Below are 21,362 nucleotides of genomic sequence, written 5' to 3'. Positions count from 1 at the left end.
CTGAAGAATATTTGGTGGAGGGGAAGCCCAGAAATGTTGCCATTATAATTGTTACAAGGGTCTTACAATTGTACATTCATTATTCATGCAGCCTATACTTTATGCTGAATTACGAAGCACCTGGTGTGTTCCAGGCAGAGGCTGCAGGGGCGAGCAGACGCAGCCCCCGCCCCTGCGGATGAGGCAAAGGGACTGGCAGAATATCGTGCACGGAGCAGGTGCCGCTGGATGGTGCTTGCCATGAGGTATGGAGGAGGGGCTGGTGAGAATCTCCCTCTTTTGTGTCTGCTGGCTGCCCTCGGTGCCCCTGAGCTGGAGATGCTGAGGAAGAGGAAGTGCTCATGCTGAGAGCAAACACTGCGAGTGGATTCTGTCAATATTTGAGCCCCTCTTCACGGACTCTGCTGTTTGTCTCCGCTACGGTGAGGGCCAGGAGGGCTGGACAAACCAAGGCTGGGAGTAGGGAGTTAGTGAGTGCGCAGCTGGCTCGTCTCACTCCTCTTCACCTACAGGATAGGGCAGGGGCACTCTGGCCGGAAGGCAGGTGGGTCCACGTGAGCTCTGGCCCCTGGGGGAGGGGGAGGTGGTGTCTGTGGACTCCATTGGTTCTGTTGCTCTAGTGGGGACCCAGCATGGGGTGGGCCTGGGTTCTGGGTCTGACATTTGGGCTAGTGTGGAGTCAGTGGGAGCCGTGGAGGGCTCTGGAGTGAGCGGGCCTGAGGTTTTTATCCTTGTACCCCAGGTGGGTCACACAGAGAAACAAAGGGGACTCCCCTGCAGTTATGCCACCACCTCCGGTGCCCACACATGTGTGCACACACACACATGTGCACCCCTCCCAACACAGGAGGCAGCTCACGGTACGCATGCACACACACACACATGCACTTAGCACCATGCACACACGGTCCCGCAGGCATACTCAGTACACCAAGCCCACATACACCGAGTCCTGCAAAAGTAATGCCTGCTTGAGTGTGGTTGGTGGGGTAATAATATGGGTGTAATAACTTATAGTTTTACTTTGAACATTTCACCTAAAGTGTCATAGGGTATACTTGAGTCATATTGTTATGTTGCAGAATTCTATGCTTATGATTTTGTAATAAAAGATTTTGTAATAAAAACAGGCGTTATTTGTGCCAGACCCTGTGTGTACTATGTACAGAACTCCCCACACCTGCACTCACGTAAGGTCACATGACCAGGCATGTAACACCATAAACCAATGCGACAACATGACCTTTTCATGGACACACACACACTTTCCTCTGGTGTTGATAATTATGGCCTAACACATGTGTACATATGACTAGGCATGCATAACCACACACAAACACAAACACACACAAAACCCTCACACACATGCATATGCAAACTTTCTTCACATTTGCCCAGTTCCTTGGGCCCATATAGCCAAGGTGGAGCCCGGGGTTTATACTGCAGAAGGAGATAACGGGCTAAATCCATTCTGAGTGGGATTGGCATTTGGAGCGAGTTTGGGGTGTTAAGTAGTGGCGACTGGGCCATCCACACTCCCTTGTCTGTTGTCTTTTGAATTAGGGCTCAATGTCTGATGAGGATCAGGGTGGCGTCTGTGACAAGGGATGGGGTTCTTGTGAGACCGGGATCAGGACCCAGCCAGTCACTGGGGTTGGGGCTCAGGCAGCCTCCTGTCCCTCCTAAAAGGGTCAAGTTTCTGGGCCAGCGTGGAGGCACCAGGCCTGAGAGGTAACTGCGGCCCTCCCCCTGACTTCGGGCACTCCCTCCTGCCTGGGCTTGGCCAGGCCTGGCTGGGGTGATGAGGGGTCCCTACTGGGAGCAGACCTCCCCACAGAGATCTCCAGAGCTGTCCAACCCTAGGGTCTTGCAGCAGTTGGCAGCGAGGCCAGGCTACGTGGCAGCCCCACCGCTGCTGTGGGATGAGACACCTTGGCACAGGCCGTGTTTGCAGGGAAAACACTTTCAACCACAAGCAAACCTGTCCCTCCCCATGTCCCTTCCCTGTGGGTCCTACGCACCAGGGAGGCTTATAAAGCAGCCTCCATACCTGCCTGGGGCAGAGGAGGGCTTGGCTGGGGCTGAGAGTCCACCCGTCCCGGGACGCCTGAGGTAGGACTCAGGATGAGCTGGCATTCCTCCAAGGAGGAACCTCACCTTCTCTGTCTATTCAATGGGGACACTACTTTCAATGGCCTTCTGCAGAAGGGCTCATCCCTGGTCTTGCTGTGGGACTCTGGGGAGGGGCTGCCTTAGCAGGACTCAGCCCATTTGAGCAGTGGCCCCTCATTCCTGAGTAGCTCCTTCTCTCTGAGCTGGACACGGGTCTATCTGCCCACTTGGCTGGGTAGGGGTAAATAGGGCCAGGGGGTGATGAAGAGGCCCACTTTCTGGACATTTCCTTACCCTGGCACAGGACAGGATGAGGACAGGAGCCACCCTAGGTCCTCCGCTGGCTAGACTAGGACAGCTGGACCCCAGAATGGGCTGTCACACTGGGCTGTACTCCTGGTATCAGGTGACGCAGCCCTGGGCCTCGGGGCGGTGGGCCTGGGCTTCAGTTTCCCTGTTTGGGAGTCCCACCATCCTCTTCTGGCATGGCTTGGGTCCTGCACTGACCCCAGTGTTCTGTGTGGCCTTGGGCAAAGCCATGTCTTCTCTGGGCCTAGGGGCCCACACCCCTCGAGGTTCCTGACAAAGCAGGCATGGGAAGGCAATCTTCCAGATGCAGAGATGCAAAGCTGTGTAGAGCCTGGGGCGGGGCTGGGATCCCGCTCAAGACTTTCGGCCTCCAGGCTGGGGTGGGGTTTGGGGAGATTCTGGACAAGCTCCCTGATGCTTGTCCCCACCCCAGCCCACAGATTTGGGGGGCAGTGACCAGGACCACCATGGCTCAGGTGTGCAGGCTGGGCCTGCTGCTGGTGCTGCTCCTGCCTGCGGTGGGCGCCTCCATGCCAGGCACTGTGATCAGACTCAACAAGGCCATGCTGAGCTACGGTAAGAGTCGCGTCACTGGGCTGCCCCGCGTGGGTCTGTGCTTGAGCGTGTGCGAGTGAGTGTGTGTGCAATCCTAAGTGTGTGTGTGCATCTATGAACTCAAAAGCCCACTGAGGACCCACTCGGATCTTATCTGTCACTGTGTCCCTCACCCCCAAGAAGTTCCTGACACAGTGCTTGCTGCTCAACAAATATTAAGTGAATGCACAAATGGGGGCGTTTGTCATGTCCAATGTGCACGTGTGCCCGCAGGGTTGGGCACACGGGCCTAAGAGGAGGCATGGCCAGCTTGAGTGGGAACTTTGCTTGTGTGTGCCTGTGTGGGGGTTTGACAATTCATGGTGATGTGCCCACACGTGTCCTTGAGTGTCGGGCAGGTGCCTGACCATGGGCATGTGTGCAAATGCCATGGTGCATGGATGTGTGTTTGCAGGTGTGGCTGCCCACCCTGGTTGTACGTGTGTGTCCATGGAGGGGTCTCTGTGTGCATGTGTGTGGGAGAGCATCCTGGAGTTAGATCCCTGCCAGGGTCACAGCGGGAAGAACCGCCGCTCACCGGCCCAGCCAAGGCCTTTGTCCTAGACTCTGCTCCATCCCCTGGGGAAGGTGCAGTGAGGAAAACTAGGCCCAGGGAGGGACAGAAGCTGTCCCCCCAGCTGCCCCTAGGGTGGCTTTCGGGGTCCAGGCTACAGTGTGAGGGATTGAGGGATTCGGGTCAGAATGTAGAAGGGACTTTCCGAGCGAGGCCCAGGCTACGAAGCAGTGAGGCAGCGGCTCAGGGAAGCAGCAGGGCGTCCTGGTCGTGCACGCCTTTCAAGACCCTGTATCTGGACAGACAGGCAGGTGGTGAAAGGGGGTCAGTGATCCGTGTTAGAGCATGACTGGCACAAGGGACCAGGCACGGATGCCTGCAGGGAGGGACATGAGACCACTGCCCCCCACTGGCCACCTTCTCTCCACCTGTCCCATGTGAGCCTCCTTTGTCCCAGACAGCCACGCAGGTGCACCTGGCCATGTTTGTTCTCGGTGGAAATGTGGCAGGAGGCCCGGGCCCCACACGCCTCCTTCCAAGGCCAGGCTGGCTGGCTGGCTTCTTACCAGTGTCGTCTAATCTCTGCCCTGTGCGGGGAGCGCCGTAGATATAGTCCAGAGGCCTGGGCATGAGCCTTGGCTCAGCCACAGATGGTCAGGCTAAGAAGAGGGGCATTGGGAACATAGAGACCACTGCCTTTATGCTTGGGTCTGGGGAAACTGAGGCCCAGAGGGATCCAGAGGCCACAGTGAGTCTGAGCAGAGCCTGGGCCTTTGGACTCCTCATGTCATGCTCTCGCAGCACCATCCCCTCCATTAATCCCAGTCACATGTAGTCAGCACCTTTCCTGGCCCAGCAGTACAGCTGTGTGAGGAAGTCCAGGGCCTTGGGAACCGGGTGCCTCAGCCCAGATCTGACTTCTCCTTGCCAGGTGTCCTCACCTCTAGGTAACCGGGGCGTCATACAGGACCTACAGCACTGAGTTGTGCTGGCACAAAGGAGGCACTATAGAATGATAGCCATTACTATCCCCAGAACAAATAGCAGCAGGGAGAGTGAATGTTAATTGTGCACTGATATGGTTATAAGGACCCTCTGTAATGGGTACCATTGTAATCTCTGCAAATTTATAGGTGGGGAAACTGAGGCACAGAGCAGTCACACAGATAGTAGCAGAGCTGGGGTTTGCACCCAGAACCTGAGGGACTCCAGAGTCCTCAGCACCCAGCTCCCAGGCCTCCCCACTCCTGTTTGATTAGGGGTCCCCTTCGGCTTGGGGACTTGAGGGGGCTCCAGAGGAGGTAGGCTTCCTGCCAGAGTCTGGGAAAAGGACAAAAGATGTTACTGTTTCTGAGGAGCAGGGTAGACAAGCAGGGACTGGAGAGACAGAGAGAGAGGGAAGGCATGGCTGGCGGGCCTGGTGTGAGAAGTGCACCCAAGGAGGGCGTGAGGAGGGCTTGGCCCCCGTGTGCCGGGTGACAAGCCTGACCCTTCCAGGCTCTGCGGCCTCTCTGCTCAGGATGGGGTGCAGGTGCTGGGTGGTGTGGTCTCCCTCAGTGGCTCCTGAGACCGCCTAACCTCGCCCTGTCTGGCCCCACAGTGTCTAAAGTCGGGAAAGACCCCCTCCAGCAGGCCCTGCAGGTCCCTGTCCCATACTTCCTGGAACAGAGAGGAGAGGGGTTTCAGCCCACCAGGTGAGTGCTCCTGTCCTCCAGATAAGGTGCTCGCACCATCACCAGGTGAGTGTTCGCACCGGTGGGTGCGCGCTCTCACCCCCTGGGAAAGACGCTCCAGCCCAGCAGACAGGCGCCCTGGTCCGCAGCGGACGCCTCCTAGAACAGCTGGGTGTGGCCCCCTCACCAGGTCGGACACCCCCACCCACTCGGCGAGCGGTCACAAGAGGACTTGGAGATGGGACCAAAGTGGAGACGTGGGGACTGGTGCCTCTGAATTGGTAGCATTCTGTCCCCAGGGGCCAAGACTGTGGCCTCTGGGTCCCCAGGGCTGGCAGGACTCTTGGCTACTTCCTCCAGAAGCTAGGCACCGAATTTAGGGTGCAAGTGGGAGCCTAATTTTCCTCCACACCCCTCGCAATGCACAGAAACTCCGAGGCAGAGACAGGCAGGGGTGTCTCCGACTCAGCTGTCCCCGGGGCCTGGGCCAGGTGACCCCATCCACGTGGGGATGCAGACTCCCTGTTGTAGGTGTCTGGATTCCCGAGAGAACTTACAGAATCTGTCAAGGTTTGAATGATGACAATTAAGTATAAACATTTAACACCTGGGTGGGCACAAGCCCAGTTTGCTCGAAGGCCCCCAGTGTGAGTTCCCTGCGGCTGGGACACCGCTCAAGGCCCGGCTGGTCACAGTGGAGAGCGGGGAATGACAGCAACCCCTATGGCTGAGGGCTCCTGAGTGACCTGTGGCCTGGCCACAGGCGGGCAGCGTGCTGCTGGTTAGGGACAACTCGAGTGTCCTTGTTGGTAGGTGTGGGAACACACCCAGGATGGCTGTCAAGGGAAAAGAAACAGGTTCTAGGTCAGCCTGTGTCCTAGGGAGAGTCACGGAAGGATGTCACCCAAGTGCTAACAGTGAGGGCTTTTGAGGGTGGAGTTTTGATGTGACTTTAAAAACTTACACCATTTGTAGCATCTGAATCACACCCCCCCCCAAGTACTGTGTAGGGAAAAAATGACTTTCATTTAGGGGGGAAAAAAGCAAACATAGGTTAGTTGGAAAGTCTTAGCAATCTGAATAACTTTGAAGGGAGTGAGTTTCCCATTGCTGGAGGGCTACAAGCCAAAGCTGTTCACTAGAATGGTATAGAGGGGATTTCTGCTCTCTGTGCCTCTCAAAGTTTTTCTTTCCCCGCATTCCCAGCGTTCCAGACCTCAGTCAGACACTAAAATCCTTCCAAGGCCTGAGAAATCATCTGACCCTGTCCAGGGCTAGGGTGCTCTCTGTACCTTTTCCCTACCTGGTGCTTGTCTATGTAGGGCTTGCATGCCCTCGTGATGGGGAACTTGCTGCCTCTTCCTTGTCCCATATTTCCAATCGTCAGAAAGTTGTTCTTTATTTATAACGTGGCCAGTGTGGCTGTGGCCCGGGGCACCCACCCAAGTTGATTCCGCAGTTTAGCGGGAGCTCCCTCGTCACCTCCTCTCCTACCCGGCAGGATCCAGATTCTGGACGTCCACGTGCCCCGCCTTTACCTGAACTTCATTGACGGTTTGGGGGTACGCTTGCGGGCAGCAGCCAACTTCACTGTCAAGGTCTTTCGGTGAGTGAATCTGCTGGTTGCAGGGGGCGGGGCAGGTCAATTTTCAGGGGCAGTTAGAGTCATTTCATTTCTCCAACCCTCAGTTTTGTCCTCTGCCAATGGGATGAATGTTTGCAGCAAGACTATGAGGGTCGCAGCAAATGGATTCATTGCTGTAACTAAAATTGCATCCCTCTTTTCACAGCACAAGGCACATAGTAGGTGCTCAATAAACAGCTATTAGAATTATTTCTGTGCACCAGCCACTTTACATTCATTTAGTTTTCAAAATGTGAGCTGGGCCTTCAGAGGGATCTCTTATTTGAACCCTGGGCACTTCATTCTACCAGTGCTTAGTGCGGGCCAGGCTCTAGGCAGGGTGTCATCACGTGACCACTGCGTGGAAAACGCAGCACAGCCCTGTGAGGTCGGCACCACCAGTCTTATGCCCCTTTACAGAAGAGAAAACAGGCTCCGTGCGGGGAGTGACTGGCCCAGGGCCTTGCCATGAGAGGGCATGGAGAGCCAGAGTCCACACCCATTGCTGTAGCGTCTGTGACCCTGAGTGGGGGTCCTGTCTGTGTTTGCTGGGGGGCAGACTTGGCCTGGGGGTTTGCAGGGCCTGGCACCAGTCTACACGGGGCCTTGCTGGGCGGTGCTGCTGGGGCTCAGGTCTGGCATCTCCGTAGAGCCCCCGAGCCCCTGGAGCTGGTCGTGCCTGTGGTGCTGCTGGCTGACGCCCACGTGGCCCAGGGCTCCATCGGGACCCCCGTGGTCAGCATCTCCACCTGCTTGTTACTCTTCAACAAAGCCATCGTGTTTGATGACACTCACAGGTAGGTGCCTGGGCTGTGGTCCTTTCTTGAACTTCCTACTCAAGCCTTTATCCAGTCACTACAATGGGTTTAGAGGCCCCTAGTATCACACCTGTTTCAAGGCTGAGTACACTGAGGCTCAGAGAGGGGGAGGGACTTGCCCAAGGTCACACACGGCCTGGGCCGTGTCCCCTCCACCGCCCAGCCCCACACCATACGACAGTGCACACACACACACACACACACACACACACACTATTTTTGAAAGGATTCAGGACTGATGCCTCTGTTAGAGATTTCGGAGGGCTGCCCCTCCCTGCAGAGATGGGGCGTCCGAGGTTCGGGGTTGGGGTGGGGGGGCTGGCGCATGCCAAGCTCTCACTGTGTCGGGTGGCCCTTCCATGTCCTCATCTAAAGCGAGCAGCAGTGCTGCCTCCAGCGCGCCTGCTGTGTGCTGGGTGGGATCCCGGCCCTTCCTGAGCAGGGTCCACAGTAATCCTACCGGGAGGGTGTCAGTATTTCCCCCATTTCACAGGGGAACAAACAGAGGCCCAGAGCAGTTAAGTGACTTGCCTAAGACCACACAGCTGGCAGATGGTGGTGTTCAAATCCCCGCAGCCTGACTGACCTACTGCTTGGGAATCCTCTGACTGATGTCCACACCTTCCCACACGTGGCTGGGGGTTCCTGGGGAGGCGCTCGAGCCTTCTGACAGGACTGTTCCCCGGAGAAGAGCTGGGTACAAATTCACCCGGGCTTGTGTCCCCCGGTCACCGCGTGGAACTCTCATCCCCTCACGGTGCTGCCCATGGACGAAAGCCCCGAGGTCGATGGCAGTAAAAACACAGATGCCGTTCTCCCACCTCCCCTGGAGGCAAGCCAGTGAGCTTGGGCTGCAGCCTGGACCAACATTTTAGCGAGGTTCCTAGGCGTTCACTGAGACACAGGAACCCAGACCCATCTCTCGTTGTTCAGAGAGGACACTGGGGCCCAGGCCCAGGAAGGGGACTTGATGAAGGGTGTCACGGGGAACTGGAGTCCGAGCAGGAAGCAGCCGCGCCTTACTGGGCTCGGAGTGGATGTAGGGCCAGCTGCTCACGGACACGGCACAGCCCAGCTTTGGCAATGCCCTCTCCGTCTCCCGCAAGCCCGGCCTCGTTTTCACGTCTCAGCCACTTCCAAACCCCGAGATCAGCGACCTCTTCTTTGAGGTTCAGTTTCCTCATCTGTGGGCACAAGGGTGCCAGCACCGTGTCCAGCCCACGCAGGGTGTGGAATGGGGATCACCGGCCCCTGGCTGAGGGGAGAGATTCTCTTCCTGACCGTGGCCTTGCCAAAGAGACAGGCCTGGAGGCACCGACCCCGGCTCAGGAGCCCTTTCCGTGTCCCTCCCTCAGCGCACCCCCCGAGCTGCTGGTCCTGGTGCAGCAACACATCCGAGCCGTCCTGCGCAACAAGGTAAAGAGCGGCCGGCCAGGCCTCGCGGGCAGGAGGGCACCGCTTGCCTCGCAGGCACGGTGAAGGCGGGGGCACGGCAGGCATGGGGAGACGGGGATGGGTACGGCTTATTTATTTTTGTTTGTTTCAGAAGAAGGCCCTTCATGGGGCTCCTTCCCTTTTCCCAGGAGAGCGGGGAGGGGGCTGTGGCAACAGGCCAGGGCAGTGCCGGGGAGGCGCGAAGGAGGGCGGGTGTGGGGCTGACGGGGGAGGGAGGCTCAGTCTCTGAGGCCAGCCCCAATTTTGTGCTGGAGGGTGGGATGGGGACAGAGCTTTCAGGGACCACGTGGCTGTGAAAAGAAGACAAAACGGGACTGGACAAGGGTGTGGGCCCTGGGTTCGAAGCCCCGTTCCCCTTCTTCCCAGCTCCAAACCTTGGATGGGTCACCTAACCAGTCTCTGCCCACCTGATCCGTCTGGGCCTTTCCCCTCCGGGCCCTGATCCCACCTGTGCAGTGCAGAGAGATGGGCTGGCTGTGGGCTGAGGGGCATTAACACCCACGAGGCGGTTAGGACAGTTTGGGCAGTGTGAGTGACGCTGTTAGTGTTTTAGCCCTTGTCACTCGCTGCCTCTGGCTGACTTGGTGAGAGCTGGCGCCCCAGGTGCCAGGGTCCCCCTGCTGACGGGGGAGCCGGTTCTCCAACTCTGCCTCTTCCTACCCCGCCTCCCTTAAGGGGCAGTAGTGGAGACCAAACCAGCCCACTGCATGCCATCCCCCCATCTTGCAGGTGAGAAAACTGAGGTTTGAGGGTTGAAGGCAGCACAGCCTGACCCGGCCCTCTCCTCTGCCTCCTGGCCTCGCCTAGCCCAGCGTCACCAGCTCTGGCCTGGACCAGGCAGTGACTGCCCTGGCATTGCAGTCTCTCTCCTGCCCCACCCTCTGTCACAGTGACCCCACCTTAGTGTGCTTCTCTGGCCCCACTGTGCCCCGGAGAACACTAGTCTCCCGGGCCTTGCTTGCTGACCGCTGCCTGCCTCCACTTTGGGTGGCATCCTCCCACCGCTGGCCCTCTGACACAGCAGGCTCCTGCCTCTGCTGCCCAGGCCCCGCTGTGGCCACCTCCGCGGTGTCCCACGGTCCTGTTCTTTCTTGGTGCTCATGGGTCCCAGCTTCCCCCCCCGACTCTCCAGTGCCCAGAGGAGGTGCCCAAAGATGCCCACTGGTGTGGAGAAAGAGGGTATTCCAAGTCTCGGTGTCCAGTTTGGGGGAAGCTTCCATATGGGGACCCTAGATTCTCCCAGGTTCACTCCCTCCAGCGCTGAGCGCCGCTCTAGCCCAGGCCGCTTTGTCTTGTCACAGGCGTGTCTGAGCATCTCCAACCTCGTGCAGAGCCTCAATGTCCACCTGGGAACTTTGATTGGTAAGGCTGGGCAGTCTCGGGGTGGGGGAGGGGAGCTCTGAGACCCTCTGAGAGCCCTAAGACCCTTCAAGATGCCCTCTTTGGATCAGCTTAGACCTCCGGGAAGTCACCTGTAAGATGACTGAACAGTTATTGATGGAATCTGGGAATCTTCAAATTCTAGAATGTCTTTGAGTGTCTGGGGCACCTATGCATGTGTGTGTGAGGGAGGCACATATGTGTGTGTGTGTGTGAGGGAAGCACACGCAGCTTGCTGTTGCCTCCTGCCCTGCCTGGAGATTCAGAGACCCCCTCCTCCGCTGGCTTTGCTCCCACATCTCCCGCATTCTTCGCTGGACTCTCTGCCCCTCTCCCCTTTCAGGGCTAGGGTGCTTATATCCCATTTCCTCCTGGACGCCTCCCTGCGGGTCCCACAGACCCCTCCGACTCAGCATGTCCTCCACAGGACTCCAGCCCTTCTACCCCCAAGGGCCCTGCCCCCAAGGGCCCCGCCCCCGGTTGCCTCCTCAGGGGCCACCGCCATCCAGGGTCACAGCTCCCTCTCCCTCCACCTTCCGTCAGGCTTGTCCCACCTCTGGTTTCTCCAGGGGGCCTCATTATCCAGGGGGTGCTAGGAATATACTAGCAGAAGGCCCTGTCTTAGGCTAATCCCCCAGAAACAGATCCTAGGATGAGGATTTTAGTGTAAGAGGCTCAGGCGGGGGTGGCTTTAGGGGAGCCCTGGCTGAGGAGAGGAGTGGTGAGAGAGATGTGTTCACGAGCAGGTACTGCTGTGGGCACCTGAGGCTCACCCCCAGGGGAGCTCTGGGACTCCGAGTGGAACACACCGAACACCCTCCCGAGGGGCGGGGCTGGGCATACATCCGCCAACTCCCATCAGCCATTGCTCACCTCCCCACCGCCCCGAACACCTTCCACCCCTGCTCCTGTCTGATTTTTCCCTTTTTTAAAAAAGAAAAAAAGAGACAGAAATCTGAATGGACACACACACATACCTCTCTGCTATCCAGAGACTTTGGGGGAGGAGCTAAGAGCTGTGCTTTCCCGACAGCGGGGTTGAGTCCTCACCTGCCAGCCCACCTAGCCTGGCCAGCTGTGTGCAGGGGTGTGGTTCCCACGAGGGCCTCGCCCTTTCCAGTGGGAATATTCTGAGCCTTGGGGGAACTCCTCCTCCTCCTCCAGGAAATGGACTGTTGGCTGCGCCTCCCCGGAAGGCACTGCTGTGCACCTGAACTGAATGGCCCGGGGGCCTGGGCCTTTTGAGTTTCTGTAGGAGGCAGTGTGATTAGGGGAGAGTGAGAGGGGCTTCTGAGCCGGCTGGACCAGGTGTACACTCCTAGGCACGACTGCAGTCACCAGAGTTTGTGTGCGCGCTCACGTGTGTGTGTGCGTGCACGTGTGTGTGTGTGTGTGTGTGTAAAATGGGCTCCTAACCTTACAGGACTGCGGTGAGGATCGAATGAGACGGTGTAAGTCAGTCAAATGTCTGGACCGTGGGAAATGTGGACTCCCTGCTTTTTCCTTGTTGCCTCTAGCATTTCTCTGTGGCTCCGTGCCTAGGGTGACCCTTCCCCTTCCTTCTGATTTGGGGTCTCTAGTCTTCCACCGACGGGGAAAGCAGAAGGCAAACCTGTTGGAAGTGTGTCTGCGCTAAGAGTCAACAGGTCTAAGGGGTTGAGTCTTCGGTGCTCGCACTTTGCAACTTCAGTTTGCTTCCGCGGGGGCCTTCTCCTACCCACTTTGTTCCCTGGCCCGGGGCTGGCTAACCGAGGCAGTTGCAACACGGAGTGTTCTGGATAGACGAGGCACTGGTAGATGAGGCTAAGTATGCCCTCTTTTCTCCTTCATTCCGGTTTCCTTGAGGCCTCAAACCTGTGGGTCCGGAGTCCCAGATTCGCTACTTCATGATCAATGCACCCAACATCACTAAGGACTACATTTCCTTGGATGTCAACGTGAGTGGGTCCTTGTCATCCCAGAGCTGGAGGCCGGTGCCTCTGGAGTCCTCGTGTTCTGCGAGATGCCTCAGAGAGCAGGGGAGTTGAGGGGAGAAGGGCTGGAATGGCATTCCAGGTGTGAGACTTGGATGTGTGGCATCTCGGGGTGGGTGGCATCTCTTTGCGCCCAGGTTATGTGATGGAGCCATCTCCCTACTGATGTCCACCGCTTGTTTCCCTCTCTGGCCGCCCCCATAGGCTGTTCTCTTCCTTCTGAGCAAGCCCATTCCCATTCCCGTGAATTCCACCCCCTTTACGCTGCCGGAGCACGTGGGCACCAGCGGTGCCATGGTGACCTTGGGCCTCTCCCAGGATGTGTTTGACTCTGCTCTCCTGCTGCTGCAGAAAGCTGGTACCCTCAACCTGGACGTCACAGGGCAGCTGGTGAGGGCCAGACCTGCTGCCTGGGGAACGTGGGGCAGGCACATCTTGTGGCCCAGCCTGGGGAGACCCCACGGAAGCCAAACCATGGGCGGGTGGGGCGGCTGGAGCTTTAGGGTTACAGGGGGGCTGTTGGAAGGGTTAAGCGGGGTTAAGTTGGAAGGGGTAAGTGGGAGGCAAGACGTGGTCTAGCTGGGGAGCTGCTGCCCTAAAAGCTGTCATGGTGTGGGGGGCCAATTTCAGAAGTCCAAGGACAACCTGCTGAACACCTCGATGCTGGGCCAGCTCATCCCCGAGGTTGGTGACATTTCTGGTCATTCCCGGGACCCAGACCCAGGATTGGGGTCGGGGGGGAGGCGCTGTCTGGGCTGTGGGATCTCTGCTGGCTCATATCTATCCGGAGTGGGGTTTAGCATCCACCCTCACATCGGCACCGCGCCCTCTCAGGCAGGGCCCCTGCTGCCCGGACATCACACTCTTTTCTCCTCCATAGAGAAGTACCCAAGCACCGCCTTCCGCTCGTAGTATCCCTTCTGTTTCCTTCCCCTTGTCCATCTTCAAGACCCAGCTCAGGATTTCTTCCTGGGACCAACCCCCTAGTCTGGTTCAGGAGGCTCCTTGACCTTCCATGGCCCCCCAGCTTCCCTCCCTCCTGGCACAGACCGCACAGGCTATGCCTGTTCTCATGCCCATTTCCCATCAGACCGGCGTTCCCAAGGGCAGGGGCCTGGGACGGTCCTGATCTGTGGACTAGTTACGTACAAGATGGTTTGATCAGCGTCAGAGGAATGAGGAATGGAGAGCCCACCCAGCCTTAGCCCCCTCATGGCCTCCTTCCTCTCTCCCCTCTGCCTCCCCAGGTGGCCCACCAGTTCCCTGAGCCCATGCCTGTGGTGCTCAAGGCGCGGCTAAGTAGCACCCCTGAGGTCATGATCCACACCAACAACGCCACGCTGCAGCTGCAGCCTTACATTGAGGTCCTGGCTGTGGCCTCCAACTCGGCTTTCCAATCCCTTTTCTCCATCAACGTGGTGAGTGAGGTGGGCTGGGTGGGGCTGGCCGGGAGGGTGTGGACTCTCAGGGAGACCTCACTTCCTGCCCCAGGCTCCTCATTTGCTCAGCTCAGTCCACACTGTTCTCGTTATTCCTTTGATGTTCCAGGATATTTCTCCCTCAGGGCCTTTGCACATGCCATACCCTGTGCCTAGGACACTCTTTCCCTGGTTCTTGGCATGGCTGGCTTTTCGGGTCTCAGCTTAAATGTTGCAGCCTTCCTCAGGGCAGCCTTCCAGGACCACTCTGAGAAAGATGGGCCCTATCAGCCAGCTCTCTCCATGCCACCATTCTGCCTTCATGGCACCCACTACTCCCTGAAAGGATCCTGTCTGGTTACTTTAGTTATTGTTTACCACCCCCATTGGCGACCTGTGCCCCACAAATACCTGAATGAGTGGGGGATGGGTGGGAGTCAGGGGTCACTGGTGGCCAGCTGAAAGGTTTCACATGTCCCTGCGCCCTTTCACCCTGCTGTCTCTACTCACCTAGACAGTGAACCTTAGCCTCCAGCTCTCTGTGTCCAGGGTGAAGCTTCAGGGGACAACGTCTGTGTTGGGGTAAGTGAGGCCTCCTGGACCCACAGCCTCAGTGTGTTCCTCTGCACCATGGGCTGGAAACCACCCTTCACAGAGCCTTGGGTGCAGCAGTCGTGGCATGGGGGCGGACGGCGCTGGCCTTTGCCTCTAGCTCTCTTGCTTCCCTTTCAGGGATATCCAGCTCACTGTGGCCTCTTCCAATGTGGGGTCCATTGAGGTAAGTGTGGGGGTCTCCAGATACCCCCTCACTGGGTGGGCAGGCCATGAGCCTGGGCAAGGGGCACGTGTGCATGTGTGCCTGTGTGTATATGTGCCTGTATATGCCGCCACGACCAGGCTCCCTTCTGGGGTGCCCAGGGACAGTGGTCGGTCAGCAGCCCGTCCATCTACGATCAGCTTTTCCCGTGATGTTTCTCTGCTGACCAGCCATTCAGTCAGCCTTGGCTCTTCAGGGGGGTCAGTCAGTGGGTCTGCCTGTCACTCTGCCTGGTGGTCGACAACCTGTTAGCCCAAGAATCACTGACACCACTGGTAAATTGGCCAAGCCAACGTGAGATGGTGTTGGCTGCTCCGTCAGTCAGGGGACACGGCTGGGCCACCATGTTTCCCTTCGTCCACAATGGCCTGCAAGTCAATATGCCCCATCAGTCTTTCTACTGGCCAGTCCACCTGTCAGGCAGCGTCAGTAGGACAGCCAGCCTCCTGTTTGTCACACAGGGAGAGAGTGTCAGTCAGATATCTACAGGTGCTGTCTCTCAGCCTTTCCACAGGCGGGTGGTTCCTGGGTGCCTTATGCTCAGAAGGCTGACCTGACCTGGGATAGCTGGTCTCTGCTTGAAGCCGGGACAAGAGTGACCTGCCCTCCTCCCTCCCTCTGTTCCTGCTCTGTCTGTGTGTCTGTCTGTGTGTTCACGTGTGTACTGCTTGTCTGTCTCGCCCCACCCCTTGCTGGGTGGGCCCTGTCTCCGTGGCTCCGCGGCTGCAGATGCATAAGTTGCGAGCACTCATAAACACCGTGTTCAAGAAGCCCCTGCTGGACCACCTCAATGGTAAGCCCTGCCCTCCCCCCAGTTTGGTCCTTTGGCCCCCTCCTGCCTTACACCTGCTCCAGGCTGTGTCCCGGCCCCTCTCCCATCTCCGAGGCTCGGAGGGTAAGAGGGCGGCTTCCGGAGTCCAGCTGCCCATGTGCACCTGTTGGCTTGGCTGTTCAGCAGCTGCGGGATCTCAGCTAAGTTCCTTTCCCTTTCTAAGCCTCCACTTTCCCTCCTGCAAAGTGAGTCTAATAATGGCTCCCACCTCTGGTGTATCTGTGGAACTCAGTGTCGCAGTGCACATGAGAACTTCAGCACTGACCAGGCTTAAGATGACGCTCCATCACTGCCTTCCGGCTGAACTTGGTTTCTCTTTCTCTGCCTGCAGCTCTCTTGCGCATAGGGGTTACCCTTCCCAACGTGGTCAACCTAAACTATGACAACCCTGAGATCTTCATCCGAGAGGTGAGAGCTTGTGGATACGACTCAGTCCTTGGAGGGAAGCTGGGCTTTGCGATATGGGTGTCACCTCTTCCTCCCTCCCTGCCAGTGCAAACACCGGGACCTCGAGGTCAGCCAGTCCTGAGGGTGCCCCCTGCCTCTGCCAAGACCACACCATGAATCCTTAGGGGCAACAAGATGGGACATCCAGGACTTGAAGAGACACTGGAGGGAGGGTCTCACCAGCGCTTTAGTCCCTATCAAATATCACACCAGGCCACAGCCAGGGGCCTTCAATTGTCCCTTGATTCTGTGCCCTGGGTGGGCACAGCCCCTTGAGGGTGTCTGGGGCAGAATGACAAAGGGGTCCCTCCGGGCTTTGCACACAAACCTCTGCAGGCTGGACGGGAGAAGGGGCTTCCCAACCCTCTTAAAATCACTTTCCCAGGTCAGAAATTGAGGGTCCAGAGTGACACTGATCACATGGCTGCCCAGCATGAGACCCCACAGCTGCTTTCCGTTTCACCCAGGACATAAAAAGATAATATTCTTCCTAATTCACTCAATGAGACATGTGTAGGGCAGCAATCTTAGCCAAGGTGCCTCAAGTCCAACATCTGGGTGTTATGGACCCCCCTCCCTGAGTGAGAACTGCTGATGTATTTCCAGGGAGGATGTCCTTGTTGCTTAAGAACTATGGCCCCAAGGCACTTGGGTGATCCACTCCCCTAAGAAGGAGCAATAGGCACAGCAAGCAGCCAGGGCTATTACTGGGAATTTCCCCAAGACTCCTCCAAACAGGCATGGGCAGTGGTGGACCCACAAATCCAACCAGCTGGGTCTGAAGTCAAAGGTCCCTGCACTGGGGCTGTTCAATAGGACGGACTCTGCACTGTCCATCACAGTAGCCACTGTCGGCCACTGGGTACATGTGGCTCTTGGGCACTTGAAATGGGGCCAGTGCAACTGAGGAGCTGAATTTTTAATTTTATTTAGTTTTAATGTGATCAGCCACAGGTGGCTAATGGCCACCATATTGGATCGTATAAGAGCTCCATGTGGGAGGGACTTGGTCTGGCTCGTGGCCTGCTGGGTCCCCATCACCTGTCACAGGGCTTGGGGCACACAGTAAAGACGTGCTAACTGAATGAATGACAGGCAGGCCCCCAGGGTGTTCTGCAGTGCACTGTAGACAGTAGAAGACATCCAGGGAGTGCCTGGCTCTGCTGAGGAGCCTTGGACTTGGAGGAGACACTCAGTGGTCTGGACTCCCAGTCATAAAACTGAGATGGTGCCGACCATGTGCGGACGCATCTTGTGCAGGCCCCATGCTGAGAGCTCTGCCTGCGTGGTCTCACTGTGTCCTCGTGGTAGCATTTCTGAGGTGGGCCCAGAGAGGCAAAGGACTGTCCTCAGGACACAGAGCAAGAGGGACAGAGCATGAACTCAGAGCCAGGCTGATGGGACAGCGGAGGGTCCTACGGGTCCTCGTGTGGCCTCTGACTTGGCCCACGGCCTTCTTTGCCCTTCAGGGTTACGTGGTGGTATCCAGCGAACTCTCCTACCAGAGCTGAGGCAGGACGACTGGGAAGGCTGAGAGCGGGTCGGCTCCCTGCTCCGGGGGCCCCTCTTGTCTCAAGCCACTTGGAAAATGGAGGCAAAGCCACATGTAGCCTTCTCCGACAAGCCGTATGGCCCAGGCGGGCTGTTCAGTCTTTGCTGCGTGCCTGGACTCCTCTCCTTCACTCCCTCCCTTCGTTTCTCTTCTCCTTTAACCCTCCCCCTTCCATCATCTATTCCCTCCTCCCTCTAACACCCCCTCAGTGTGGGGAGCACATTGCCCCTCCAGGCTGTGCAGACTGGTGCCTGCCCTCTTGTATTAAATATCTTCTCTTGAGCTGCAACTTCCAGCCAAGCCCAGCGAACTCTTTGCATAACTGATGCCAGTTCCCTGTGTGCAGTTCCTGGGCCCAGCCTGTCCCTGGAGCCACCAAAGCTGCCTGGGAGAGGAAGAAGACGTGACCCCACCCCTGTTGTCTTCCTTGCCCTCCTGGCCCAGGGGAGCTCATGTTTTGAGAGGACCATGGAGAATGACCCAGACAACGTGGAAGTCAGGGCTGCCATAGGGGCCCTCGAGCCACCGTGCCCTACCCGGTGGCATGCTCCATGCCTTTTTCCCCCTTCAGTGTCACATCCCATCCTGTTGCTAGGATCCCGTAAGAGCCCTGTGAATCGGAAAGGCAGGATGTGGAGTCCCATTTCACAGATTCAGGGACTGAGGGATCCAGTGAGGAGAGAAACGCAGCCAGAGTCTTAGAGCGGGATGGTGGCCGATCCCCAGGCCTGGGACCGTGCTAGAATCCAGGCATAAGATGTCCAGTTTCCTCTTCCATTCACCCCCATCTCCACCTGGCTCTTGTCCTCGAGTCACGAGCCCCGGGTGTCAGAGAGTTCCCTGCCTTCTCATGCGCGTCTCCACCCCTGGTTTACTTGTGAGCAACATTTTTGTTCGAAGGAGGCAAGATCCACCTCCTGAGCCCATGGCCTCACTGAACACGTCTAAGTCTCTCTCCCTCCGAAAGCTCCTCTAACTCAGCGGGTCACACGTGACAAGATGGCCTAGGGAAGGCAGGCTGAGGGACACAATCACGAGGGACCAAAGCCACGTGGTTTTCTGCTCCTGCACCCCCACCCCCAAAGCTGATCTTTTAGCGAAAGACACTTTGCCTTCCTGCCTAGATACACAGGATTTGTGTTTTGCTTAGGTTTCCCTCTGGAGTAAAATGTGCCCGGATTTCCACCACCAGAGAGTGAAGTCTTCGGTACTGACGCCTCCTTCTGTGTTGGCTCATCCCTCAAGTCCCAGTGAGACACGCTGAGGGCTTGGAGCCAGCACAGAGTCTGGGTGGCGAGGAGGAGACGGGGGAGGAGCTGAGAGCATGGCGAGGGCAGACTGTAAAGTCCAACCTCATAATTTTGCTCAGGACAGCATGGCCTTTATTTCATTTGGTTGCTTGTTAATTAATTCATTAACCCCACTTTTACTGGGATTTAATATTGGATCAGCCCAAGGCTGAGGTGGTTTGGAATATGGGAGACAAAAATTTTAAGGCACAGACCCAGCCCGTAAAGGTAGTAATGGCAAAGATCATGAGTTCAATATGTAAGGTCCATCCATCAAGCAGACGGTCCAGTGACCCAATCTTTCTTCCATCTGTTCAACTACCCACCTATCAGACACCCATCCATTTGTCCATCCGTCCGTCCATCCATCCATCCATCCATCCGTCCATCTTGCCATTCGCACATCCACCCATTTATCCAATCACTTTTTCCAACCAGCTAGGTCTTTGTACCCATGATGCACTCTGTTCTACATGCTCTTTTAGTAGCAGGGGAAGAAATGCCCGAGTTGAGCTCCATGGCCAGGAGGGAGCTATGGTCTGTAGAAAGAGAGATAACTAGCTCAGTCCCGAAGGGGACACAAGAGTGTGGCAGTCTGTGTCCATTCAGAAGGTAGAAACCACACAGTAGCTTAAACAGGGGACATCTAATACGAAGAATTATTAACTGTGGGAAAACAAGAACTAGAAAAAAACTGCATGGTGCTCTGAGGCAGAGGGAGAGTACCCACGGAAGGAAAAGTTTGGAAGGGCTCTGACCTCACTGGAGAGAAAGGGTGTTACTCAACTTCCTGGATGGCAGAGAAGTTTGCCGCTTTGACCGGGTTGGAGCCGGCCCAGAGTTGCTGGGCAGACCCTGGACAGCTGAGCCCTCCGGTGTGCACGTGCAAGCAGCATGGGGGGAGGGGAGAGAGGGGGAGGGGGCTGGGGGAGTGAGGGAGGGAAGGTGGTGGGGGGGCGTTGCGCTTGCCTTTTTTGTGTCTGTTCTGCGTGTGACCATGCAGGGGCGCTTACAGAGGTGGTCAGGCACTGCATGGGCAAGAGGCCTTCAGAGTGGGTGGGCCAGGGGCGGGGCTGGGATGAGCTCTCCGGTTCCGTCTGGAAAGGGCTGTGTGCCGAAAGGCTGTCCCCAGGATGCCGCTGCCAGGTTACAGAGGGATCTCATTCTGGGCCCCCAGGAAAGGCTCTCTGTTTCCTTAAAAAATTTTATTTTTGTTTATACCTGGCCTTTGGAACTTGGTTGGGACCGCTTTACTTTGCATTTAGGGTACCAGGGAATGGCATGACTGTCCTTTTCCTGTCCAGCATCGCTGTTGTTACTTTGCCCACTCACCATAAAGAGCATAAAACAGCAGCTCAGGGAGGTTCAGGGAGCCCCCCCAGGCCACACAGCTTATGAGGGCAGTGGCTGGGGCCCAGATCCTTGAACCTGTGCAAGGAGGTTTCTCCAGCCTCTCCCACCCCATGTCCTTCCCGCTCTCCTTCATCCCCCAATGCCCAGGATGGCCCTGGGAGGAGGCAGGGAGGGGCCAGGTGACCAGAGGCGCACCGGGTGGATTTGTGTGCAGGAGGAGGTGAGGCCTGCCTGCCCCTCAGTCACTGGGGGCAGATCCACAGGGATAAAGCGATGCTATCTGTAGCCTTGATTCTCCAGCTCAGGGTGGAGACCAGGCTGGGCCAACCTGGGTTCTCTTACCCTGTCCCGACCCTGGTTTCAGCCCCCTGACATCAGGCAGGGCCCTGCTCCACCCCCCACTTTGGTGGCCCCATGTGCACAGTAGGCATGTAGCTTCCTCAGTCTTTCAGACCTGTGGGTTCCCTGTGTGGTGGGTGAGGACAACCTCAGGTGCCCAGTAGCCCTCCCCAGCCAGGCCTCCCTAGGGCCTCATGGAGAGCAGAGCCGAGGCTGGTACCCCGAGACCTGGGTTCTAGCCTCTGAGGCCAGCTCGCTGTGTGGCCTCTCGGGCTTCACTGCGCTTCAGCTCTGGATACAGAAAGAAGCCCTGTCCCCCTGGAATTTATCATCCCCTGGCATCTCCTCCAGGAGCTCCCCCACCAGACAATTAGCTCCTTGTGCCCCTTGTGAGTCTCAGAGGGGGCACAAGGCCTGATGGTCCAGCTAACATCTCCCAGGCCTTTGCCCTTGGCAGCCCCCTCCCGAAACACCTTTGCCTGCCTTATAGAGCTGGCTCTGCGCACCGTCAGACATCAGCTCCAACATCCCCTGCTCCAGCGGTCTTCGGCTCTGACCACAACCCTGTTCTTCCCTCCCGGCTCGTCCCCCGGTTCCGTGGCTTCCACCACTTTTATCCCTGGGGAATGACCTGGCTTTGTGGCTGTTGACTTGCAGTGTTCATCCCCCCCCACAGTGCCAGGAGACCCCTCAGGACAAGAACTCAGCTGCTTGTTCATGAGGCATCCCTGCAGCCCTGCACAGGCCTGGCACATAGTAGGAGCTCAATAGATGTTTGTGGAAGGGACAGAAGAGTGCCCACTGTGTGCCCAGTCTTGTGGGAGGCACTGGGTCTAGGCAAGGGGGCAACGTGAGCCCTCACG

At 57.3% G+C, this 21,362-nt stretch overlaps 1 protein-coding gene across 2 annotated transcripts; it reads left to right on the top strand.

Annotated features, from left to right (window-relative positions):
* The first annotated feature begins 472 nt into the window (after nucleotides 1-472).
* On the top strand, nucleotides 473-17,828 carry BPIFB2 (BPI fold containing family B member 2). 2 transcript variants are annotated; one of them, XM_045833331.1, is made up of 16 exons: nucleotides 473-544; nucleotides 2,855-2,997; nucleotides 5,130-5,223; nucleotides 6,704-6,808; nucleotides 7,477-7,623; nucleotides 9,000-9,060; nucleotides 10,401-10,461; nucleotides 12,325-12,416; nucleotides 12,657-12,842; nucleotides 13,083-13,136; nucleotides 13,700-13,870; nucleotides 14,385-14,452; nucleotides 14,603-14,648; nucleotides 15,417-15,480; nucleotides 15,851-15,927; nucleotides 17,436-17,828. In XM_045833331.1, exons 2-16 carry the CDS (start codon nucleotides 2,889-2,891, stop codon nucleotides 17,475-17,477), a joined length of 1,377 nt encoding a protein of 458 aa, XP_045689287.1. In that variant the 5' UTR covers nucleotides 473-544; nucleotides 2,855-2,888; the 3' UTR covers nucleotides 17,478-17,828. The 2 variants fall into 2 exon arrangements, with proteins under 2 accessions (XP_045689287.1, XP_045689286.1); XM_045833330.1 differs by lacking the exon at nucleotides 473-544 and adding an exon at nucleotides 2,066-2,112.
* Nucleotides 17,829-21,362: the final 3,534 nt, after the last annotated feature.

The sequence above is a fragment of the Phyllostomus hastatus genome, unplaced genomic scaffold (assembly GCF_019186645.2).
Source record: "Phyllostomus hastatus isolate PE091 unplaced genomic scaffold, TTU_PhHast_1.1 phas_contig_17, whole genome shotgun sequence".
In the NCBI taxonomy this organism is placed as follows: domain Eukaryota; kingdom Metazoa; phylum Chordata; class Mammalia; order Chiroptera; family Phyllostomidae; genus Phyllostomus; species Phyllostomus hastatus.
This window is presented reverse-complemented; position numbering and strand designations above follow the sequence as displayed.